Source organism: Mesoplodon mirus (genome assembly GCF_964341445.2).
Source record: "Mesoplodon mirus genome assembly, chromosome: 12".
NCBI lineage: Eukaryota > Metazoa > Chordata > Mammalia > Artiodactyla > Ziphiidae > Mesoplodon > Mesoplodon mirus.
The window spans coordinates 38734764-38755632 of record NC_138988.1 but is presented as its reverse complement, the minus strand read 5'-3'; the positions used below and the strand labels follow the sequence as shown (position 1 = coordinate 38755632).

The window sequence follows — 20869 nt, the reverse complement described above, 5'->3', positions numbered from 1 at the left end:
ACAGATATGAAATCAGAAGTTGTGCTGAAGGGAGGGGAAAGAGGGGCAGCCCATGGACCAGGTCTATGGCAGGACCCACCTTGGGTGTAGGGCCAGGGCACTGTTACCAGGGAGGGAAAGGAACCACTTGCGTGGTTCCTTTTGTTCTGTGTCCTGTCACACGATGTGCGTGGGCTACTGAGACCACTAACTTTGTAATTAAAAGAATCACCCTCAAGTTCTAGCATTTGGCTGATTGGGCCAAGCGGTCAGTGCTTCTGTGAGTGTCTATCTCCTGGTGTCTTTTGTGGAAATTTCAGAAGTGGGCTGGGAGAGGCTCGTTGTTTTAAACAAAATCCCATCTCCCTCACTCTTAAGAAACAAAAAGCAACTTGTGTTAAAGAAATGGCCCTTCCTGGCCAACCTGATTCTTTCTTCCTGATCTTCTCTTTATGACCTCAAACCTGCCCAAGCACCCCTCTCCCCCAGCCTCAGTGGGGTGGGATCCCGTGGGTGAGGAGGAGCCAGGCCGTCAGCTTGTGGCAGACAGCTGGAAGGAGTGCGGGCGGGAAGCAGCTGTCCACAGTTCTTGACAAAATTCTTCTGTCTTTCCTGTTTCCTTCCCCCCTCCCTCCTTTTCTCCTCCAAGCATCTACAATCTGGCAAACCTTGGCCCAAAGACTCACACCAGGTGGGACGTGGCAGGCGGGCCTCAGTTGAGGACGGGATGTTTTCTAACAGCAGCTGCCGGGGTGAAACATCTGTTGGTCAAGTGGGACCATTGGCCCAGGGGGACCTGTGATTGTCTTTCCAGAGACCCTGCTCTCCTCAGAGCACCACCTTCAAGGCGTAGCCATCGTTGGGAGGGAGGAACCCTCTCTGCAGGCCCTGCCACGCGGCAGTCTTGCTGCTCTTCCCACAGCCGCCTTCTGCGGCCTGGCCAGCCAGGCTACCAATGCGTTATACACAGAGTTTGGGCGCGTGCAGCCTGTTTTTGACGGACGCTGCCCTCCCTCCACAATGCCAGAAGTTTTTCCACAGCCTTGGAGAGGGGCTTTGACTGAGGGCTGGGGGCCCCGGGCTCCGTTTCCTTCACATTCCAGCTGGCCCAGATCCCTCTGTGGCCACAGGGCCCTGCCCCTTCACCCTGCCCCCTGGGTGACACCGGAGCAGACTTCCATGTGGCTAGCGTGGGATTGGGAGAACTTTACAAACATTAGGACCTAACACTGTCTCATCACTGAAATAAGAGGCCATAGCACCGAAAAGCAGCGTGGGCGCTGGCTGAGGCTTCTCCCAGCCTATGGGTGGCCGCGTGCTAGCACGCCCGCCACCATCTTCAAAGCCATCACCCCCAGTCATCGTGAGCATCCCAGCGGCACCACCATTGTCTCGACCAGCCGGCTCCTCGTTCGTACACCTGGGGATTTCTTTTGATTTCAAGAACAGCCTTAATTATTTCAGTTTGATTTAAGTGTATACCTCATAAACATTGTTCTTTTATTTCTCCCCGCACCCTTTCTCTCTTCGCTCTCTCGGCTCACCTCCTTGCCTCTCCCCTCCACCACCACCTTGTGACTGATGGTTTGGTTCCCTCTCTGCTCTGCCCCTGCTCAGCACAGGGAGAATATTGACTTAGAAGCAATAGTGGGCAGCAGGCCACCAAGAGCACAACCCCAGGGCGGGGTCTAGGGAGGCCCCTCAGCCCGCCTCTGTTTACCGTGCAACTCCAGTCCTTCTTAAGCCATCACCAGTGGACATGCTCAGAGCAGAGGGGCCAGGGCTTCTGCCAGCCAAGGGAAGGGCCCAGGGCCCTGCGCTGGGGAGTGTGGTGCCGTCCATCCACCTGGTGGACTGGGCGGTGTTCCTCCCTGAGGCCCTTCCCTTAGGGGCCTCCCTTCACCTTGGGCACAGCCACAAGTCTCATCTCTAACGTTCTATGCAATGAAATATAAACCCTCAAAGACTACTGTTAATATTTATTAAATTCCGTGTTATGTATAAGGAGTTAATTGCAAACCTGCAATTGAGAAACTGGATAGATACGCTCATATCAAACCCCTCGCTCCCTCCCCCCTCCCCAGCTCCCACCGTGTGTGTGAAATTCTCAGTCTGTGGCATGTTCGACCTGTGGCAGGACCCGCTGCTGCCAGGCGAGTCACCGCCTGTCCCGCAGTGGAGCATGCACAGCTCGCAGCTTCTTTGCACGATTTCATCCATTTTCAATGCTCGACCCTCTTGCTTGGAGTTCTTTTTGTCTCAGAACCTCTCCTTCAGGAGTGCTTCTAGCTAACTTCTGCACGAGCTAGTGAGGACCTGCCGGAATTGCTGCCCGAGCATGCCAGGCTGTGGACCCAGCAGTACAAGGCCCCACACCCCCTGCAGGTTTCTCTGACCAAGATGTCTCTAAGGACACATGGTGGGAGCCCGCACAGGATGTGTGCGTGTGAACATTCGGAAGGTTTGCTGTAGGATTTCCATCTGTAAGTCACTCCCCACTTACCCCAGCCCTGAGCCAGAGACATCTGGTTGCCCCTTCCCAGCGGGGCACTGCTCTAGAGCAGAGCTGGGCTGCGTCTGTAACCAGAGAGACAGAGGCCAAGGGTAGGGCCCAGCTCCTGACTGCACCTCTCCGTGCCTCTCCTTTGTGGCTGGGAGGCTCAAAGGTCTGTGAGCCAGGAGATCTGGCCAGGGGGCCAGAGAGTGCTCAGGAAGAGCTGGAGTTTTGGCATTTGTGGTGAGGACAGCTGACAGTGTCATCTTTGATCAGAGTGTGTATTCACATAGACAGTGGCTTCAAGCTGAGTTTCTTGGGAAGCTTCTCAATAACAAAACTTACAGAAGGTTCTGTTGTGACACTCTCTGCATCTGTCTCCAGGACCTAAACTCCCTGCCAGCCCCTGTCTCTGAAGCCTACTGTATCCCACTGCTCATCAGCTTCTCTACGACTGAGCCAAGAGTGCGGCAGGTGGTAGCTGCCCGACCCCTCCAGGCCTGGCCTTCCTCCAGAGTGCTCTGGTTTGCACCATGCATTTCTCAGGGGTCCACATTTCTCATTCTTGCCTATAAGGTCTACAAACCCCTTCAGAGAGGGATCCTGGCCCACCTCTGGCAGCTGTGGATGAGATAGGAGGCTGTCAACCCTGGTGTTGGGCCTAAGACCCTGCCCTTCTGGATTTGGGCTTCACCCATCCAACGGGACACCTGCCTCATCCCAGAGATCAGGCCTGGGCTGTATGAGGCCGTCTGTGCAAGGGCTGAAGGAGGCCACCATCTGGCACCTCTGACCACCCAGGGCCAGGTCTTTGTGGGGTTGTGCCTAGTGGCTGGATATATGAGGGACTAATGCAGTGATCCTCCCCATAAAAGGCCAAGGGATGGGACCAGGAGCAGGGAACAGGCAGGGAGATGACAGCAGGCCAGCCTCCATCAAAGCTAGTTTCACGCTCTCCCATGTTGACTTTTCAGCAAATCTCCTTTCTGGCCAAGCTCTCTGAGTTTGAAATTTCTGACATCTGCCACTCCCTAATCCCCAGTGTATCCACAGGACACATCTGTACCTATCACCCCTTGTGAAGGTGGCTGGAGCAGGCCTCTGGGCCACAGGTGTCCTGGCCCTTGTGTGGATACAGCTGTGGCTCTGGGGGCCAGAGGCTGAGGGACCAGCATTCGATGCCTTGGGCAGTGGGGAGCACCAAGCACATTTCCACATAGGCAAGGGGTTCTCTGGGATGCAATCCAGGCCTTCTCTACACCCTCCCCCGACCCAGTGTCATGAACAAGGGCACTGCGCCTCTGTCTCCTTCAGGGCCTAATGCATTCACAGTGACACCCCCCTTCCCCACCATCCACTTAGTCCTTGGGAAGAGAGGGTGGTCTCAGGGCCCATGATGACTGGGCAGCAGTGGCAGCAACTATGGCCTGTCTTCTGGAGCCTGCGGGGAGTTTTCCAGGCAGATTCTTTACCATGACAACTAGGTCCTGGCCTGTTGGCCCCTCCCTTGCCCTCGTGCCCCCTTCCCCTATTCTGTAAATACTTGTCATTGTGGACTCCGACAGGGTCAGAGGGACAGGCCTGACCAACTGAAACTCCTCAGAGATACCATTTCTGTCTCCCTGGGTACCAGCAGCCCTGCTGCCATGTGCACTGGGGTGGCACTGGAGAGCCATGGAAGTCATGAGATACTGTGTGTGTATGCATGTGAACAAGTGTGTGAGTGTGTATGTGTGTGTGTGTCTGCCTCATTTGGCCTCTGGGATCAAATCAGCTCCTTCTCTCTAAGTGCAGTGCCCTGGAGAGTGGTGGCTGCCCAATGCCTTTCCTCTGCTAGCTTCCATGTCTTGTTTTTGCTTCCCCCTCACTCCTTCCCTGCCTCCCTTTCCTCTCTCCCTTTCTTTCCTTCTCTCCTTCTTTATTTGAGGGGGGAAGAGTGCTGTACAAAGTCAAACAAACAAGTTTACAGTTGTAAGTGCAATGAATGACCCAAGTCCTCCACATGACCTTGTGAATCGTGTGCCGTCCTCCTGTGCTCTGTGAGAACTCGTGGTACTTCAGTGTCCCTCCCCCTGTATTGTAACAAGGTAATTCTGTGGTATCAGAATAAAAGGACTTGATATAAACAACCTACAGACTGTCTCTGGGATGGTTTCTGAAACGGGAAGGCGTAGGCAGAGGAACAAATCCCCAAACTGTGACAGTCCTGTCTTTTCACAGTTAAAGGGAAAAGAGTGAAAAGGCAAAGTTGCAGAAGTACTGGCAAGGCCAGGGCTGAGTTCATACCAATCTGTCCAAAGACAGTGGGCCTCTCCACAAAGGCGCCCCAAGGCAGGTTTAATGCTTGGATCTGGAGGGAGCAGTTAGCTCACTGGGCAGACTGCTGAGGGACTGTGCCTCCACAGCCTTTGAGTGTCCGGGCTGCACAAACAGCTTTCTAGGGCCTGGTTCCCTGGGGAAGCAGGTGAGCAGGTGCTGCCCCCTGATGTTGCCAACAAGCCCTACACCTGTCTGCCTTGCTGTGTCCACTCCAACCCCCAAACTCTTGGGGGCTGCTAGATCTTAGTCCTTCCCCAGGATGGGAGAGCCTCCTTATCAAAGTAACCCAGAGTTGCTAGAAATTTTTTAAAACACAGATAAATGAAACGAGTATCAGCCTCACCTCTGGCCTTCCCTAAAGTTAGTATCTTGATGCATGTCTTTCCTTCCTGTTTTTTTCTTTTTCATTTTAAACAGAAGCCAGGAGGCACAGTACTTACTGTTTTCTAGCCTCCTGTTTACTTCTACACATTCATTCCAAGTACTTAGATGTTCATCCTCCAGTGCCCGGTCTCAGAGAGCTGCACCATGAGTTTACAGCCAGTCTACTGCACATGCCCTCAAGGACAGGCACCATGTTCCCAGTTTTCCTGTTACAAACAATGCTGTAATGAACATCCTAGTTTCCAACTTTCCACCCAGATTGGTGGCTGGGGCCACTCTTTCTGCTCCCAGTTCTGGCCTTAACAGTCCTGTACACACTGGATGCTCACAAGTTAAGTGGCCTCAGAAAGTGGAAACTGTTTTTAGTTAACTAATCCAATGGAAGGAGAAGCTGCAGGCCAGTCAAGTGGGATCTCAGTCAAAGGCAAAGCAGGGCGCAGGGAGCCAGGGCCCTGAGGTGTGGAAGACCAGCCAGGCTCAGGGTATGTGGAGGAGGGGACATCCGTTGCTGCTGGCCTGACTGCTGCCCAGCCTCTCCTGCCCTCTTCTGCCATTGTAACCTGCCCAGTCCAGTGCCACTGTCCTGAGGGAGCCTGCCTGCCCAGGTTTTTCTTTCCACAGGAAGCTCTCTGGTTCTGGGTGGAGCCTGACCCCCCCAGGCCCTCTACACCCAAGAACTTTGGCTGAGGCCTGGGAAGGCAGACAGAGGCCCACACGCTCATGATCCCCAGCAAGGTGCCACTGAGCGGGGCGGGTGAGGGCTGCAGGGGCAGATAGCTTCTGGGGTAGGCCTGGTGGCCGATAAGACCAGGAGACACCCTGTGAACTTTGCACCCGCCCTTTGCCCCACGCCCGGGAGCTCGAGCTCTGCGCCCCCCGCCAGGAGCGCACCTCCGCGTTGGCCTGAGCCCCTCCAGAGCAGGGCCTGGCACCGTTTGGTGAATGCTTGCCTCGTAATGGACCAGAAGGACCCGACAGTTAGCCTCCGGGCTGCGGGAGACCCCAGCTGGGGCTGACTTCGGCTTGCACCCTGCCTCTCAGGCCCCCGCCCCTCACCTCTCTTTTCCTCGACTTTACCGTCGCAGGGCTCAGCCCCGTCCTCCCACCCCACCCCCGCGTCTTCGAAGAGTCCTCGGTCCGCAGCCTCTCAGGACCCCCGGATGCTTAGGGCCCACCCCCGTCCGGCCTCATCTGCCTTCCTCCCGTGGGCCCTGTCGTTCTTCACACACCTCGCCCCTCCCTACAGACCCGCTCCTTTATTCCGTTTGCACAGCGCCACCCTCTCTCCTCGGAGACCCCATTCCCTCCCCTCCCCTCCCCTCCCAGTAATAGGCCGGGGCTTGGCCCACAGAGCTCGCCTCTCTCCAGCCTAGCCCGCCCCGAAAGGCCTGCTCCTTTCCTCCGAGGTCCCTGCTCTTCCCCTCCAGGACTCCTGGGGCCGCAGCTTCAACTTGTTCCTCAGCAGGCCCCACCTCCTTACCATCGAGGCCCCGCCCCTCGGCTAATCGTCCTCGCTCATTCGTCGAAAGTCCCGCCCCTCTCACTGCGCGGCAAGGCCGCGGCGGAGACTGGCTGGGCCTCTCACTTCCGGGCGCCTGAACGCCCCGCCCTCGCCCCGGCGGCCCAGAGCCACCATGGAGCGGCAGGTGAGGGAGCGGCCCGCGGTTCCCGTGGTCTTTGCAGCCCGGGCCGGGCCTGACCCTGCTGTGTCCCCTGCGCAGGTGCTGCTGAGCGAGCCCGAAGAGGCGGCGGCGCTGTACCGGGGCCTTAGCCGCCAGCCCGCGCTGAGCGCCGCCTGCCTGGGCCCGGAGGTCACCACGCAGTACGGGGGTTGTTACCGGACGGTGCACACTGGTGTGTGTATGGAGGGGAGTCGGTGGAGAGGAGGGGGGCGTGGAGGGCTAGCTGCCCGACAGTGCACACGGGTGTGTGGAGAAGGCCGGGCTTGGAGAGTGTGGGTGTGGAACAGTGCATCCACAAGAGGTCTGTGCACACAGGTGTATGGGGGCGGGCTATTTGGGGTATTATGGGATGGTGCCCATGAGTGCAGAGTGTGGGCCTAGGGTCACCCCCGTCATCGTATCCCACACCTGCTCTCAAGATTCTAGGGTGGATGCTAGGAGCAGTAATCGTTTCTCTCCAAGACGTTGTCAGCCTAGGCTCTGGAGGCCTAGACTTGAGAGTTGTGGCCAAGTGTTGCCCATCTTACCCCCCAGAATATCTGGAGACAGACTGAGGGAGGTGGGGTAGGGGAGGGGGTAGCCTGTGCTGGGACTGGTCAAGTTGAGCAGCCTCATGCCTCTCCTTGCAGAGTGGACCCAGAGGGACCTGGAACGCATGGAGAACATCCGATTCTGCCGCCAGTACCTGGTGTTCCATGATGCGGACTCAGTGGTGTTTGCAGGGCCTGCGGGCAACAGTGTGGAGACCCGGGGCGAGTAAGTTTGAAGGAGGAAGCTTGTAGGCAAGGCCACAGCCATCTGCAAGCCTTTTATGAATGCCCACCCTGTGCCTTGGTGTGGGTAGGGCTCAGAAGGGAAGCCAGGAGCCAGATCCCTGCCCCTTGGGAGCTCAGGTAGTCTCTAGTGACATGGCCATAAGCATTGGAGGCTTGCTCCAAACTTGGGCTGGGACTAGAGTCCCTGCCCCAGGGAAGGGAGGCAAGGCAGCTGCCGTGGTAGGGCTAGAAGGGCTGCAGGGGCGGTTGTGGGCCAGAGCCTCAAGAATCTTGTCTAAGAGGTTGTGGCCAATAAGGGGAAAGGATGGGCCATCACTGGGTGGGAGGTAATACTGACCTGCTCCCCTGTATCCTCATCAGGCTGCTGAGCAGAGAATCTCCTTCAGGCACCATGAAAGCTGTGCTGCGCAAGGCTGGAGGCCCGGGCGCTGGGGAGGAGAAGCAGTTTTTGGAGGTAAGACTGCATAGGACCACGTGGTGGGTAACTGGGGGCTCAATCCCACAGATAAGGCTCTGTTGGAGGATAGGCAACCTGACTCCCAGATGTCCTTAGGTTTGGGAGAAGAACCGGAAGCTCAAGAGCTTCAACCTGTCAGCGCTGGAGAAACATGGGCTGGTTTATGAGGATGGTGAGGCATCTGGCTGGTGAGCAGGCAGGGCGGACAGGAGGGGCAGCCATAGCCCAGGGCTCCCCCTGATCGGCCTTCCTTGCACCCAGACTGCTTTGGCTGCCTGTCCTGGTCGCACTCGGAGACACACTTATTATACGTGGCAGAGAAGAAGCGCCCCAAGGCTGAGTCCTTCTTTCAGACCAAAGCCTTGGACGTCAGTGGCAGCGATGACGAGGTGGCCAGGCTGAAGAAGCCAGACCAGGCCATTAAGGTGCTCATGGCCATGGCCAGTCCATGAAGGCCCCTCAGGGCAGCGCTGGGGTCCACTATGCTGTCTGCCCACACTGTGCCTATCAGAACCAGGGAGGTACTGGCTTCTAGGGGGCAGGGCCATCTCCTGCAAGACAGGCTGGGCATTGAGTGTCTTGTGTTCTCAGGGGGATCAATTTTTATTTTACGAAGATTGGGGAGAAAACTTGGTTTCCAAAAGCACTCCTGTACTCTGTGTGCTGGATGTTGAGAGCGGCAACATCTCTGTGCTTGAGGGGGTCCCTGAGAGTGTGTCCCCTGGACAGGTTAGTGCTGACTTGGCCTACATCACTCCGAAAGTCTGGGGCCCCTGCCTGAGCTACTGTCCCTTGTTCACACCTGCCCTGTGGTCTTGTTTACAGGCATTCTGGGCCCCTGGAGACACAGGTGTTGTGTTCGTGGGCTGGTGGCATGAGCCCTTCCGGCTGGGCATCCGCTTTTGCACCAATCGAAGGTGAGGACAATCGAAGGGGCAGGGCAGGGGGCCTTACAGCTCAGACCGGCCTTGAAGCTGAGTGTCTCTCTGGTGGTTCTAGGTCAGCCCTGTACTATGTAGACCTCATCGAGGGGAAGTGTGGTAAGTGCTGGCACCTACCTGTGCTTCACTGACACACACTGGTCCTGGCAGCCTGCATGATGCTCGCATTTCTGTCTGGTCCAGAGCTCCTCTCGGATGACTCTCTGGCTGTCTCTTCTCCCCGGCTGAGCCCAGACCAATGTCGCATCGTCTACCTGCGGTTCCCATCTCTGGTCCCCCATCAGCAGTGTGGCCAGTTGTGCCTGGTGAGCTGGGGTGGGGGTGGGGGGAGGTCAGCAAGAGGAGGGGATGGCGGGTGAGAGCTGGAGGGTCAGCTTCATCTCCCCACGGGCTCCTCAGTGGACCTCCTGTCCTGGGTACAGTGATGGTGTGAGTTCTGCCTTTCCTTCTCTCCAGGCAAGGCCTGGAGGCTGAGAGTGCTGTCATGGGGGCTCTGCACAATCAAAACTCACCACCTTGAGAGCCTCCTCTGTCTACAAGAATGCTCCTCCCTTTGCTTCTCATCTGCACGTGGCCAGGCTCTGCAAGGGGCTGGGATATAATGGGCAGTTACAGAGTCTCAGTCCTTGTAAAAGGGCCCCTAGTGAAAGTCAAAGGCCTCTCCAGACATCTCCAGGTCACCAGAAAGGAGATACATCAGGCCTCTCTCAGGTCCTCCCTTCCCTGCCCTGAGGGCACTGCCAGTCCCCTGGTGAGCCTGACAATTGTGTTCTGTTGCAGTATGACTGGTATACCAGGGTCACCTCCGTGGTGGTGGATGTTGTGCCTCGGCAGCTGGGAGGTAAGGGGTGTCGGCTGGGTGGGTGCCAAGGAGCATGCAGTTCTGTTTTCCTGCCATCTGTTATCCCTGCTCTGGGCCAGCCTCCTCAGCTCTTCCTGCCTGGGTTCCTTCTGAAGTCTCCCTGCTGCTGGGCCAGCCCCAGGTTCAGCCTCCACAGGGGGTGGGGCCATCACCATAGGGAATGGTTCTGATAGAAGGAAGTCAGCTGGACCAAAGCTGAGATCAGAGTGGCCCAAGCTGGCTGAGGCTTGAGATTATTTCATTTGTGCTGCAGCCCATAGATTTATCTTGTTTTTCCAGTGGCTGCTTAAAGCCACTGCTCCTTCAAGGGGTCTCAGAAAGTACACTAGATTGGCAGGTCCTGCCCCAAGGGTGCTCATTCTCCCACTCCCAGCCCCCACACCAGCATTTGTCTAGTCCAAGCCCTTGAGGCAGCAGGGTCTCTGGGACAGTGGCTCTTGGCTGACAAGCTCCAGTCACAGTCTCGGGTGCTCACAACTCTGCTTGGGATCCCAGACTATCCCAAGGACGTGAGGGGTGAGTCTCTTGTTTTCTTAGGCCGCCTGGTCAGTTCCAGGAGTCAAGGACAAGGGATGGCCTCCTTTTCCTGTCTTTGGGTTACGGGGATGCAGCAGTGGGGACCTGGTCTGCATCCTAGCTCTGCCTCTTACTAGCTGTGTGTTCCTGGACAGTATCCTGACCCCCTGAGCTGCCATGTATTTATGTGAGGAGGGGGTGGTTGTTCCTGCCTTCTTTGTAGGATTGTAGTGAGGGGTAAATGAGTGATGATGTTAGAGGGTAGGCTTTATTCAGGCCCGAGTGCCAGGTACTCTGCTAAGTACGGTTAGAGACAGACAGGTGTCTTGGTTACAGCATCCGCTGCCTCCCAGCGGCCCTTAAGAGCAGCTCAGGGGAATGCCAGTGCATTCAGTTTCTCTCAGAAGCTCTTCAGCTCCGCCTCTCCTGGGCCCTCAGAGGCCTCTGCCCCTCCGCCCTCTCTTCAGGCAGCTCCTCATTGCCTAGGGTACCCCCATGTATGTGGCTGTTGTTCTGTCACAGTTCTGGGGCCCCAGGTGAATTCCCCAGCAACCTGGCCTGCCTCATAGTCTGGAGAGAGAGAGAGAGACACGCGTGCACGCACACACACACAGACACAACACACACACACACCTCTCCACTCTTGGACGTGGCCCCCAGCTCTCTGCCTTTGCAGAGAACTTCTCTGGGATCTACTGCAGCCTTCTGCCTCCGGGATGCTGGTCGGCTGACAGCCAGAGAGTGGTTTTCGACTCAGCTCAGCGCAGCCGGCAGGTGAGGAGCCCTGACTGTGTTGAGAGGCAGCCCTCGACCAACCAACCAGGAGCTGTGGGCCTGGGACATAGCACACACACACTGCCAGGTGGACCGCCCAGCTCACAGGTCTCCCTGGCCCCTTAAGGTCCTGCCTGCCCCTGTCCTGGACTCATTTTTCCTTGAGGGGGCTGGCTGCCCTGGTACCCCACAACAGAGCCCTTGGCCCTTTGTCCTGAGGCAGAGATGCAAAGCCCCCACCACATTTCCATGTGGTGGGCAAGGGGGCTGCCACTGGGGCGGGCCCCTGAACACCATACGGGGAGCTGATGGAGATGGGACAGCAGCTTTCTCCCAGGGATTGGGTGGGGACACCACAGTGTGCCAGACTCCTTTGGGGTTAGATATCGTTTGGTCCTCAGGGTAGCTCTAAGGGGCTCAAAGGCATTCCTTATCTTGCCCAGGGTCACTTAGCAAGTTGTGATGGAACTGGGATTTGAACCCAGGCCTTCAGGCCACTCCCTACTGCACTGAGTAGCTATCAACATAGTCACTCACAGCTCTGGCCTTGGCCCAAGGGTCCCCACGAGGGTAGAGAGGAGGTAGGGGCAGGACCCATAGAGCTCTTGGATGTGGTACCACACGTGGCCTCCTCTCTGCTTCAGGACCTGTTTGCTGTGGACACCCAGATGGGCAGTGTGACCTCTCTGACGGCTGGTGAGCAGGGCTGGCGAGTGGGCCAGCCAGGCCAGGGGAGGGACTGGAGCTCAAGCATGTGGGGCAGCACTCTCGGCCACTCTGCACCACTGACTGTCCCACAGCCTTTACTGACAGTCTTGCGAGGACCCTACCTGTGCAGGACCCTTACCCAGCCCGTAGGCTGCCTCCTGGCTCTGCCCTGCTCCCTGTGTCCTGGTGCTGCCTCAGCACGGCCCCCACCCTACTTCTCAAACTCACAAAATTCTCTCTTGCCAAGATCTGCCAGAGTCATCCTTCCCTCTCCCCAAACCTCAGGCAGAGGCACCTCTGCCAACCGAGGGCGCAGAAGCCCTGGGTTGGCTACCTCATCTTCCTCTTACCCAGACATGATGATTCTGCCCCTAAAGTGTTTTTGAGTCCTCCACCTGCCCTGGCTGTACTCACCCCTCCACAAAGCTACCAAAGGATTGTTCCCAAACTGCATCTCATTGTATAGTATCTGCTTAGGAATCTGAATCTCCTTGGACCCCACTGCCTAGAATTAGCACCTCCCCCCCAGCCTCCTGGGCCTAGCTGCCACGTGGGCAGACTGCAGTCATCAGGTGGTGGGTGGATGTGCCCTGTGGTCTTGTGTGTCCCCACATCTGGCAGTCCCAGGGGACAACCAGCACCTGCTGGATGAATGGACTGAGAAGAAGGCTCACCCAGAGCTGTGACAGTCCCTCTGTGGGCATCCCTTTGCTTCCCAGGGAATAAGGGAATAAGGGGCACCTCACTATAAAGCCTCCAGCCTGGGACTCTGGCTCTGCAGTGAGTGGGTGGGAATAGTGGTGGCATCTGCCTTGTCCAGGGGGGTCAGGTGGAAGCTGGAAGCTGCTCACGATTGACCGGGACCTCATGGTGGCACAGTTCTCCACGCCCAGCCTACCCCCATGCCTGGTGAGTGTTGGTGGGCCCCAGGCCAGGAGGCAGGGATTCTGTGCAGGCAGAGTTCCCCAGGTCAGGGAACTGGCCCGAGTCTGACTGTGGCTGGTCAGCATGTGAGAGGCCAAGGTGTGGACCCAGCCCAGTATAGTCCACGAGGGTCTGGCACTATGGGGAGAAACTACTGGGTTAAGGTTTGCTCTGTTCAGAACAGGGTCCCTGGGAAAGTGCTCAGTCCGCTAGCATAACAGCCTAGAAGCTGGGGAGGGAGGGGTACATATGTGTGGTTATGTGAGTACCTGTGTATATACCAGCTCATGACAGGAGTCCATGCTGGACTCTCTGGAGGTGGGCAAATGGCCCAGTATAATGAGAGCTGCCCACTCTCACACTGGTGGAAAGGCAGGGAGGCAGCCAGGCCACCTGTGACACACTCTTTCCCTTTGGCAGAAAGTTGGGTTCCTGCCTCCTGAGGGGAAGGAGCAGGCGGTATCATGGGTGTCCCTGGAGGAGGCCGAGCCCGTTCCTGAAATCTCCTGGAGCATCCGGGTACTACAGCCACCCCCAGAGCAAGAGCATGTGCAGTATGGTGAGCTGGGCAGGGGCAGAGGGCCACCTCCTCCAAGCTCCCCGGCACACGGTGTCTGTGGTCACCTTTCCCGTCTCCTGTCTCACATTTTGGGATTTTTTGAGATTACCTCTAAGAGGTTTTTTTTTACCTCTTGTGGACGGTCAAGGGGAGTAGTGTCCAGGCATCTGAGCACCTACTCTGGGTATCAGAGCTGGGCATCACCAAGCCAGATCGTCTGTGGTGGGATAACAGAGCCCAAAGAAGACAGGCCTATGTAAGGCCTCTGTGACCACACCTCCTCCAGAATGTTGTCCCTGCAGAGACCGGGACTCCCTGACTAGGGCAGAAGGAGCATGAGCGTCCTGGGGTCCATGTGTCACAGTGTGGGCTACCTTGGCCAGGTCTCTTGTTGCAGAGGTCAGCTGCAGACCTGCAGCTACAGCTGAGGCCTTGGCTGGGGAAGCCCCTCGGCAGTAGAACTGGCTCTGCTGATTGCTGCTTTTTCCCTGCAGCTGGCCTTGACTTTGAAGCAATCCTTCTGCAGCCCAGCGACCCTCCAGATAAGACCCAGGTGCCCATGGTGGTCATGCCCCACGGTAGGCAACTGGCCTAAGAGTCCCTGCCCTTCCACAGTCCCTCCTAGCTGGTTCTTTCACCTTCTCTCTGTTTCCTATCTGCAGGGGGACCCCATTCATCCTTTGTCACTGCCTGGATGCTGCTCCCAGCCATGCTTTGCAAGATGGGCTTTGCAGTACTACTAGGTGAGGGAGCAGGGTGCTGCAGCTCTGGTAGAGCTGTGGGGTGGTGGTGATGGTGTGGGCCTGGTCTGTACAAGCATTGTGGGTACCACCCTAGTCTCCAGGCCTCTGCAGCCTGGACCTGGTAATCACTATCAGAAACTGCCCTGGCCAGTCTCTGGCTCCATGGCATGGTGATAACATGAACTAGCTTGCGACTGCCATGGAAAGGGTGTGTGGTCACTGGGCAGTCTCAAATCTCTTGGCCCCTTCCCCTTGAGTCTGGTGCAGCTAGCCTCAAGGCCTACTTCACATATAGGTGAAAGGGCGCTGGGAAGGTCACTTGACCACCCTGTCTGGTCCCTCCCTGGCCTCCAGTGAACTATCGTGGCTCCACGGGCTTTGGCCAGGACAGCATCCTCTCCCTCCCCGGCAATGTGGGCCACCAGGATGTGAAGGACGTCCAGGTAGCAAGGGCTGGGGCTTCTGGACAGGCTGGGGGTGTGGCTCCATTCAGCTGGGCAGGCAGCTGGCTGCAGCATGATCTGCCCACCCTGTAGTTTGCAGTAGAGCAGGTGCTCCAGGAGGAACACTTTGACGCAGGCCGTGTGGCCCTTATGGGTGGTTCCCATGGTGGCTTCCTGTCCTGCCACCTGATTGGTCAGTACCCGGAGACCTACGGTGCCTGCGTGGTGCGGAACCCTGTGATCAACATTGCCTCCATGATGGGCTCCACTGACATCCCTGACTGGTAGGTGTGCCCAGAGGTCCCCGCCCTTCTCTCCCCCACTCCATACCCTCATGGAGCTCCCGCAGGCCCCAGAGCTCCTGGGCCTGCATCATTTCAGTGTCTTGTAGGTGCGTGGTGGAGGCTGGCTTCCCCTACAGCAGCAACTGCCTGCCAGACCTCAACATGTGGGCTGAGATGCTGCACAAGTCTCCCATCAAGTACACCCCTCAGGTACGCAGCCCTCCCCCTGCCCAGTGCACCACCAATCTGTCCAGGGCCCCGGGCCCTGCTCACCTCCACTCCCCACATACCTAGGTGAAGACACCAGTGTTACTGATGCTGGGCCAGGAGGACCGGCGTGTGCCCTTCAAGCAGGGCATGGAGTATTACCGTGCCCTCAAGGCCCGAAACGTGCCCGTTCGGTGAGTACAGTAAGACAGCCCTGGCAGCTGGTGGGCAGGTGAGCAGGGAAGGATCCTCAATCCTCAAACATTGCTGCCCAACCCTTACAGGCTCCTGCTCTATCCCAAAAGCACCCATGCACTATCAGAGGTGGAGGTGGAATCAGACAGCTTCATGAATGCTGCGCTCTGGCTGTGCACACACTTGGGCAACTGAAGCCCTACCACTCTGCATGAGCTGGGTGACATATGCCACACTTGGCTCTTGGAGAGCCTCAGGGTCTGGCAGAGCGGCAAGAGGCTTCCTGGGCTCTGGACTTCATGGATGGGTGAGCCGAGGAATGTGGGCTATATACTCATAATAAATGAGGACACAGAGTCTAGTTCCTGCTGGTACTTTGTACCAAGCCACCCCTAACACCAGCCCCACCCTTGGGGTTCAGAGACTGTAGGCCCTGGGTATTGTAGCCATAAGGATGGCATCTACTTCCAGCGTGAGAGGGGAGGGGACAGCGAGAGGCTCAGCTGCTGCCTGTCCTGGCCAAGTAGGACTCCACCAGGCTAGCTTCCTCTGCTGCAGCCCCTTCTGTTAGAAACTGCCCTACACCACCCTTCTCCTCCCAACAGTTTATTTAAGGGACTAGTGAGGCCCTGCTCTTCACAGCACCCACAGGCTAAGGTAGTGCTAGGGTCAGATCGCCCAACCCAAGTTGCGTTGGACCCTCCACTCAGGCGCTAATGAGGAGTTGACAATTCATTCCCTAGAAGCAAAGGCTAAGAAGCACCCTGCACAGGCATAAAGAGGAAAGGTGGCTTTATGTCTGACAGAAAGCTTCGTCCTCCCCAAGGCCCACAGGACTGAGGCTGGGACTAGCCCAGCCTCATGACCTTGTGAATCCAGTCCACAAACACAGAGACACGCATGAAGATGGATGGCCAGCGGGGCCGTGCACACACTCGGTTGGGTATTATAATTCCCTCCAGGACCCAGCAGTCGTGAGTAAAGCAGGCAAGTGGGCCCCCGTAGTCACCCTGGTAGGTGCAAGAACTGGTGAGGGCCTGGACCATGGTAGAGACTAGCCCCCTTGGGGGTGAAGCAGTACATTTTCAGCTTGCCAGGGGCCCTGCCACTGACCTCACAGGCTCCAACAGGGGCCAACAGTCCTTCAGTGCACATCTCACTCTCGCGTACGCGACCTCGGTGCTTGATGTTACATTCCCGGTTGGAGATGACATTGAGGGAGGCTATGTTCAGGACCTTGTTGTCCCCTGTACCTACAGTGAAGAGAATGGGAAGAAGGATAGGGTCTGTGGGTAGGATCCAAGGCTGGGCCTCTTGGCCTGGAGCAGTCCATGCCCCTGCAGTGTACTCTTACCTTTGGTCTCGCCCCAGCCTGCGATCTCACACTTGGTGCCTGGAGGTACCACATACCACTCAGGGGGCAGGCAGATCAGGGCCACATGCTGGTTCAGGGTCACAGGTCTTTAGCAAGAATGATGGCATTCAGGGTCTGAGGCCACAAGGCCCAGCCCCACCTCACACCCTCTTGACTTGTCACACACCTCTCCAGCTTGAGCAGAACAAGCTGGGAGCCAGAGGGCCCACAGACCATCTTGGCCATTGAGATGCGCTGCAGGCCTGGCTGCCCGGGCTGTGGGTCCTGGAGCAGGGTGCCTAGCCACACCTCATAGCCAGTGAGAGGCCCATGGCTGAGAGAGAAGCTCTGTTACATCAGTCGAGACTTATAATAGTCTGCTGCCCAACACTCACCCATTGGCTTGCCTAGGGAAGGTGGCTAAGGGGGAGAGGAAGGCAGGGGGTTGGGACTGGATCCCCAAACCCAAGGAAGGCTCACCAAGAGGAGAAGCACTGCCGGGCAGTCAGAACCCACTGCTCCTTCACTAGGGAGCCTCCACAGAAGTGCTGGCCCTGCCTGGAGGAGTGCAGGTTAGGAAACGGTCCTGAGACACAGACACAGGCTGGACCTGCCATGTCTTGGCTAGGATCTGTGAGGCTGGGGCAGGTTCCCGCCTCCCTACTGGCACAAGCACAGAGGATGTAGCATCAGCCCCTGTCTTGAAGAATCAGGCAGTTGTGCCTCACCGGTTGCGCAAGCTGACTGTCCAGGGTGAGTTCCCAGGCTGGCCGCCCACCACACGCAGCTTGGAGCGCCATGGGTCCAGGTGGGTCACTCTCTTGCCACACTTCTCAAACAGCACCTGGTCTGGGGGATAGAATGTGCTGGATGAAACCCCGGACTGGATGGAGATGGCGGGTAAAGGGACCACGACGCATACCTGGCCCAAGTCCGTACCTGGGGGCTCCAGGATGGACGGCGGTTGGTTATCATCTGAAAGACCCAAGTTCAACCGCGTTAAGGGAGTCAGCCTTTGGTGGTGGAGGCTAGGGGCGGGGCCCCGGGGCTGTGTCGCAGGTGCTCACCGCAGCCCCGCAGTGCACAGTAGTCGAACGTAGTCCCCGGATCTGTGGTGTAGCACCAGGGCCCATGACTATCCCCGTCTGGGTTCCTGCAGAAGTTCTCCTCCAGTGGTGCGTGTGGGGCGGAGGTGGGCGTGAACCTAGGCGGGAGGGGGAGCAAAATCAAAGCAGGGTAATCCCAAGCCCTCGCAAGCCTCCAGTTGGAGAGCCGAGGCATGCTGCCCTAGGGTTTGTCGCGGGCGGCGCCTGTGGCCTCGGTCTGGGAGGCGCCAGGCGCGCTGGCGGACTTACTGCGGCTTGTGCGGCGTCCCCTCGGACCAGCGCTGACATCGGACGCCCTTTCGGGTCTTGCTGACTGAGCCGCGGTACAGTTCCCCCGCGCCGTGATAGCAGTCTGCGGCGGGCGGGCGGACGGGGGCGACCGTCAGCCGGTTCTCGCCCCAGCCCTCCGGCTCCGTGCGTCCAGCCCCAGCTCAGGCCTTACCCTCGGGCCGCACGTCGTCGGTGCAGCGCCGGATCTGGTAGCAGAAGGCCACGCGCATGCCAGGCCGCGATGTGAAGCACCAGGGCGCCTCCGATCCGTCGGGGTTCCGACAGAAGTTCTCCCGAAGGTCCCTGAGCAAGCACGCAGCTCAGCCCAGATGGGTCCCAGGTCATGGGCTGGCCAGCCCGCCTGGACGGGAGCCCAGCCTCCAGCTCCTCCCCAAGCCCCGCCTTCTTTCAAGCCCCGCCCGAGGCCCCCCTCAGGTCCCACCCGCTGGAGTACTAGGCTCCCAGCGGCGGCCAGCCAACTCACTTGCACGCATACTTTTCCGGCGCAAAGCGATGCTGATGCGGATGCTGCGCGTCCCAACGCTGGCAGGGCACGCCCGCGGCGGTAGTGTTGACCGTGCCCCGGTAGCCCTCGCCTTTCCCGCGGAAGCAATTGAGCGTCGTGGCCTCCCGGCGCGGCTGTGCCTCGGACCCTTGGATGGACCGAGGCCGGTCGGAGCCCGAGTGGGAGGTGAGACCGGGGCTGGGGCGGAGCCCCACTGTCGTTGGGCCACCACCGGGTCACGCCCAGTCCCTCCTCTAGTCCCAGCCAGGCCACGCCCCCACGTGTCCCAGGTGCCCTCCCAGGCCCCGCCCTCGCGCTCTACCGCAGCGGGGGAGGTCGCAGAACTCTCGCTTCATCTGGGGGTCCGCAGTATAGCACCAGGGCCGCTCCGAGCCGTCCGGATTCCGGCAGTAGTTGTCGTCCAGACTTTTGTCCAGGAACCTAGAGGCGGTAGTCGGGCGTGAACAAGAGCCTGGGACTCAGGCCCTGTCTGGCCCCAACCAACTATGTGCTGCCTTACATCGCCCCGCCCCTGGAGTGCTGGGCCCTCCCCTTGCCCGCCCTCCTCCTGCCGGGCCCGCCCATGCGTACTTGCGGGGCTCGAAGGGGTGAGGGTGCGGGTGCTGCAGGTCCCAGCGCTGACACTCGCGTCCTGACTCCGTGCGGTCCACTGAGCCGCGGTAATCCTCGCCATTGCACCAAAGGCAAGCGGCTGGAGACAAAGGGCCGATGGGTTCGTGGACGGGCGTGGGCATGCTCCTCCCGCCCCAGGCTTGACCCGGAGCTGCTTACCCTCCCGGCAGGACTTAATGCCGCAGCTCTGGAAGCGCACGGCAGGGTCTGTTGTGTAGCACCAGGGACCTCCGGGGTCCCTATCCGGGTTGCGGCAGAAGTTGTCCTCCAAGCCATTTCGAAGTGTGGGTGTGTACCTGTGAGAGTAGCAATACAGTGCGTACTGGGGGCAGGCGCCAGGCCGGCAGGGACAGAGGGGAGCCGCAGTCTGTCTCACTTGTGGTCATTGGGGAACCTGTGGCTCCAGCGCTGGCAGGGTAGGCCACCTATGGTGATGGCCACGGTGCCCCGGTACTCGACCCCATTGTCCATGATGCAAGTCCGAACATAGACTGGGAGCAAAAGACCAAGGATCAACGAGGCCTGAGACCCCAGCAGCCCTCTCCCCAGCCCGCCCTTCTCTGCAGCCACTCACTTTTCTTTTGGAAGAGATCGCAGCGCCTGGAACGCTGCAGCCGTGTATGAGGTGAGTTCTGGGTCCATGGCAGCAACTGGCAACCACGGCTGCTCACATTGTAGTGGAAGGCCCTGGGAGGAGGAGCCACAGGGTAACTCAGTGCCCAGCTTCCCCTACCTCCAGTGTTATCTAGGTCCTTTGGCCACTCACCTGCAGTCCAGTAGGGGCCCACAAAGCCCTGCACATTCCTCAGCATTTGCCACATCTTCTTGCCAAGGCCTGGGCCCCACTGTGTGTAGCAGGTGTTGCAGCTCCGTACCCCGGAGCACCTGGAAGTCATTCAAGGGCGAGCGCTGCCCTGCAGGGTGGGCATGCGTGTCAGCACATATATATCAGCACGTGGACACTTTATTCATTCAGGGGATCAAACTACAAGGCCTCTGGAGTGGACGCTGTCAGCCCATTCAAGGGTCAGACCTCTGTACTGAGTGGGAGAAGCAGGCCCAGACATGATAATTATCACTAGTGCACCTGTTTAGTGGGCAAGGCACTAGGCTCAGCTGTAAAACATATACTCTGAGAGCAGTGGGTGATGGTGCTTGCCCCATGGAGCTTATCCCATCTCATTTCTCAGATGAGAATGAGAAGGCTCAGAGCTATCTTATTAACCATGTAGAGGCCCAACCCAAGCATTCTGACTCCAAGTCTAGGCTCTCACTAGCATAAGGGCATATACTAAGTTAAAGAATTAGATCTGGCTCATAAGGGGTAATTGCCTGCACGTGTGCCTGCAACTGTGTGGTCCTAAAACTGCCCCAATGCTACAGCAGATGTTTTAAGGCAGGCCTGAATAGGCAATGTGTTTATGTGTTCCTGGGGCTGCCCAGCTCTGTGAAAGAAGCCAAGGTCACTCGCTGCTCCATGCCCAATAGGAAAGTAAGTTCCTGGCTCAAAGAGCGGAATGGGCCTGGGGCCGACCCCTTTCTGAACGCAGATGGGGATCAGGGCTGAGGGGAAGGGCACTCACCAGGGGCCCCTGAGAACCCCGTCAGAAGCAGCAGGAGTGGGAGCCACCCCATCCTCCTGGCTGGAGGCTGCACTGTGACCCACCACAGCCCCATCCGGGAAGTTGTGAAACCTGTCCCTACGGGATTGGGTGGCTCTGTCTCCACACCCCCACTCTAGACTTGCTGGGGCC

At 58.1% G+C, this 20869-nt stretch overlaps 2 protein-coding genes across 4 annotated transcripts; one reads left to right on the top strand and one right to left on the bottom strand.

Moving 5' to 3' along the window:
* Nucleotides 1-6747: 6747 nt before the first annotated feature.
* APEH (acylaminoacyl-peptide hydrolase) lies at nucleotides 6748-15616 on the top strand. 2 transcript variants are annotated; one of them, XM_082638980.1, is made up of 22 exons: nucleotides 6748-6822; nucleotides 6898-7030; nucleotides 7488-7614; nucleotides 7995-8088; nucleotides 8188-8263; nucleotides 8353-8516; nucleotides 8683-8820; nucleotides 8917-9008; nucleotides 9091-9131; nucleotides 9216-9337; nucleotides 9813-9873; nucleotides 11087-11184; nucleotides 11829-11880; nucleotides 12713-12801; nucleotides 13237-13375; nucleotides 13870-13953; nucleotides 14038-14118; nucleotides 14473-14561; nucleotides 14655-14845; nucleotides 14953-15055; nucleotides 15140-15246; nucleotides 15337-15616. In XM_082638980.1, the coding sequence occupies exons 1-22, from the start codon at nucleotides 6811-6813 to the stop codon at nucleotides 15440-15442; spliced, it is 2199 nt and encodes a 732-aa protein (XP_082495106.1). In that variant the 5' UTR covers nucleotides 6748-6810; the 3' UTR covers nucleotides 15443-15616. The 2 variants fall into 2 exon arrangements, with proteins under 2 accessions (XP_082495106.1, XP_082495107.1); XM_082638981.1 differs by lacking the exon at nucleotides 8683-8820.
* Nucleotides 15617-15991: 375 nt separating this feature from the next.
* On the bottom strand, nucleotides 15992-20792 carry MST1 (macrophage stimulating 1; the record flags this gene model as incomplete). Of its 2 annotated transcripts, none has more annotated exons than XM_082638797.1 (18): nucleotides 15992-16257; nucleotides 16361-16500; nucleotides 16602-16708; nucleotides 16789-16935; nucleotides 17082-17159; nucleotides 17330-17450; nucleotides 17541-17576; nucleotides 17669-17805; nucleotides 17957-18059; nucleotides 18150-18280; nucleotides 18462-18696; nucleotides 18805-18923; nucleotides 19074-19194; nucleotides 19275-19411; nucleotides 19492-19606; nucleotides 19690-19802; nucleotides 19882-20029; nucleotides 20699-20792. In XM_082638797.1, 18 exons carry the CDS (start codon nucleotides 20790-20792, stop codon nucleotides 16096-16098), a joined length of 2244 nt encoding a protein of 747 aa, XP_082494923.1. In that variant the 3' UTR covers nucleotides 15992-16095. The 2 variants fall into 2 exon arrangements, with proteins under 2 accessions (XP_082494923.1, XP_082494922.1); XM_082638796.1 differs by having other exon boundaries at nucleotides 18462-18630.
* Between the last annotated feature and the right edge of the window lie 77 nt (nucleotides 20793-20869).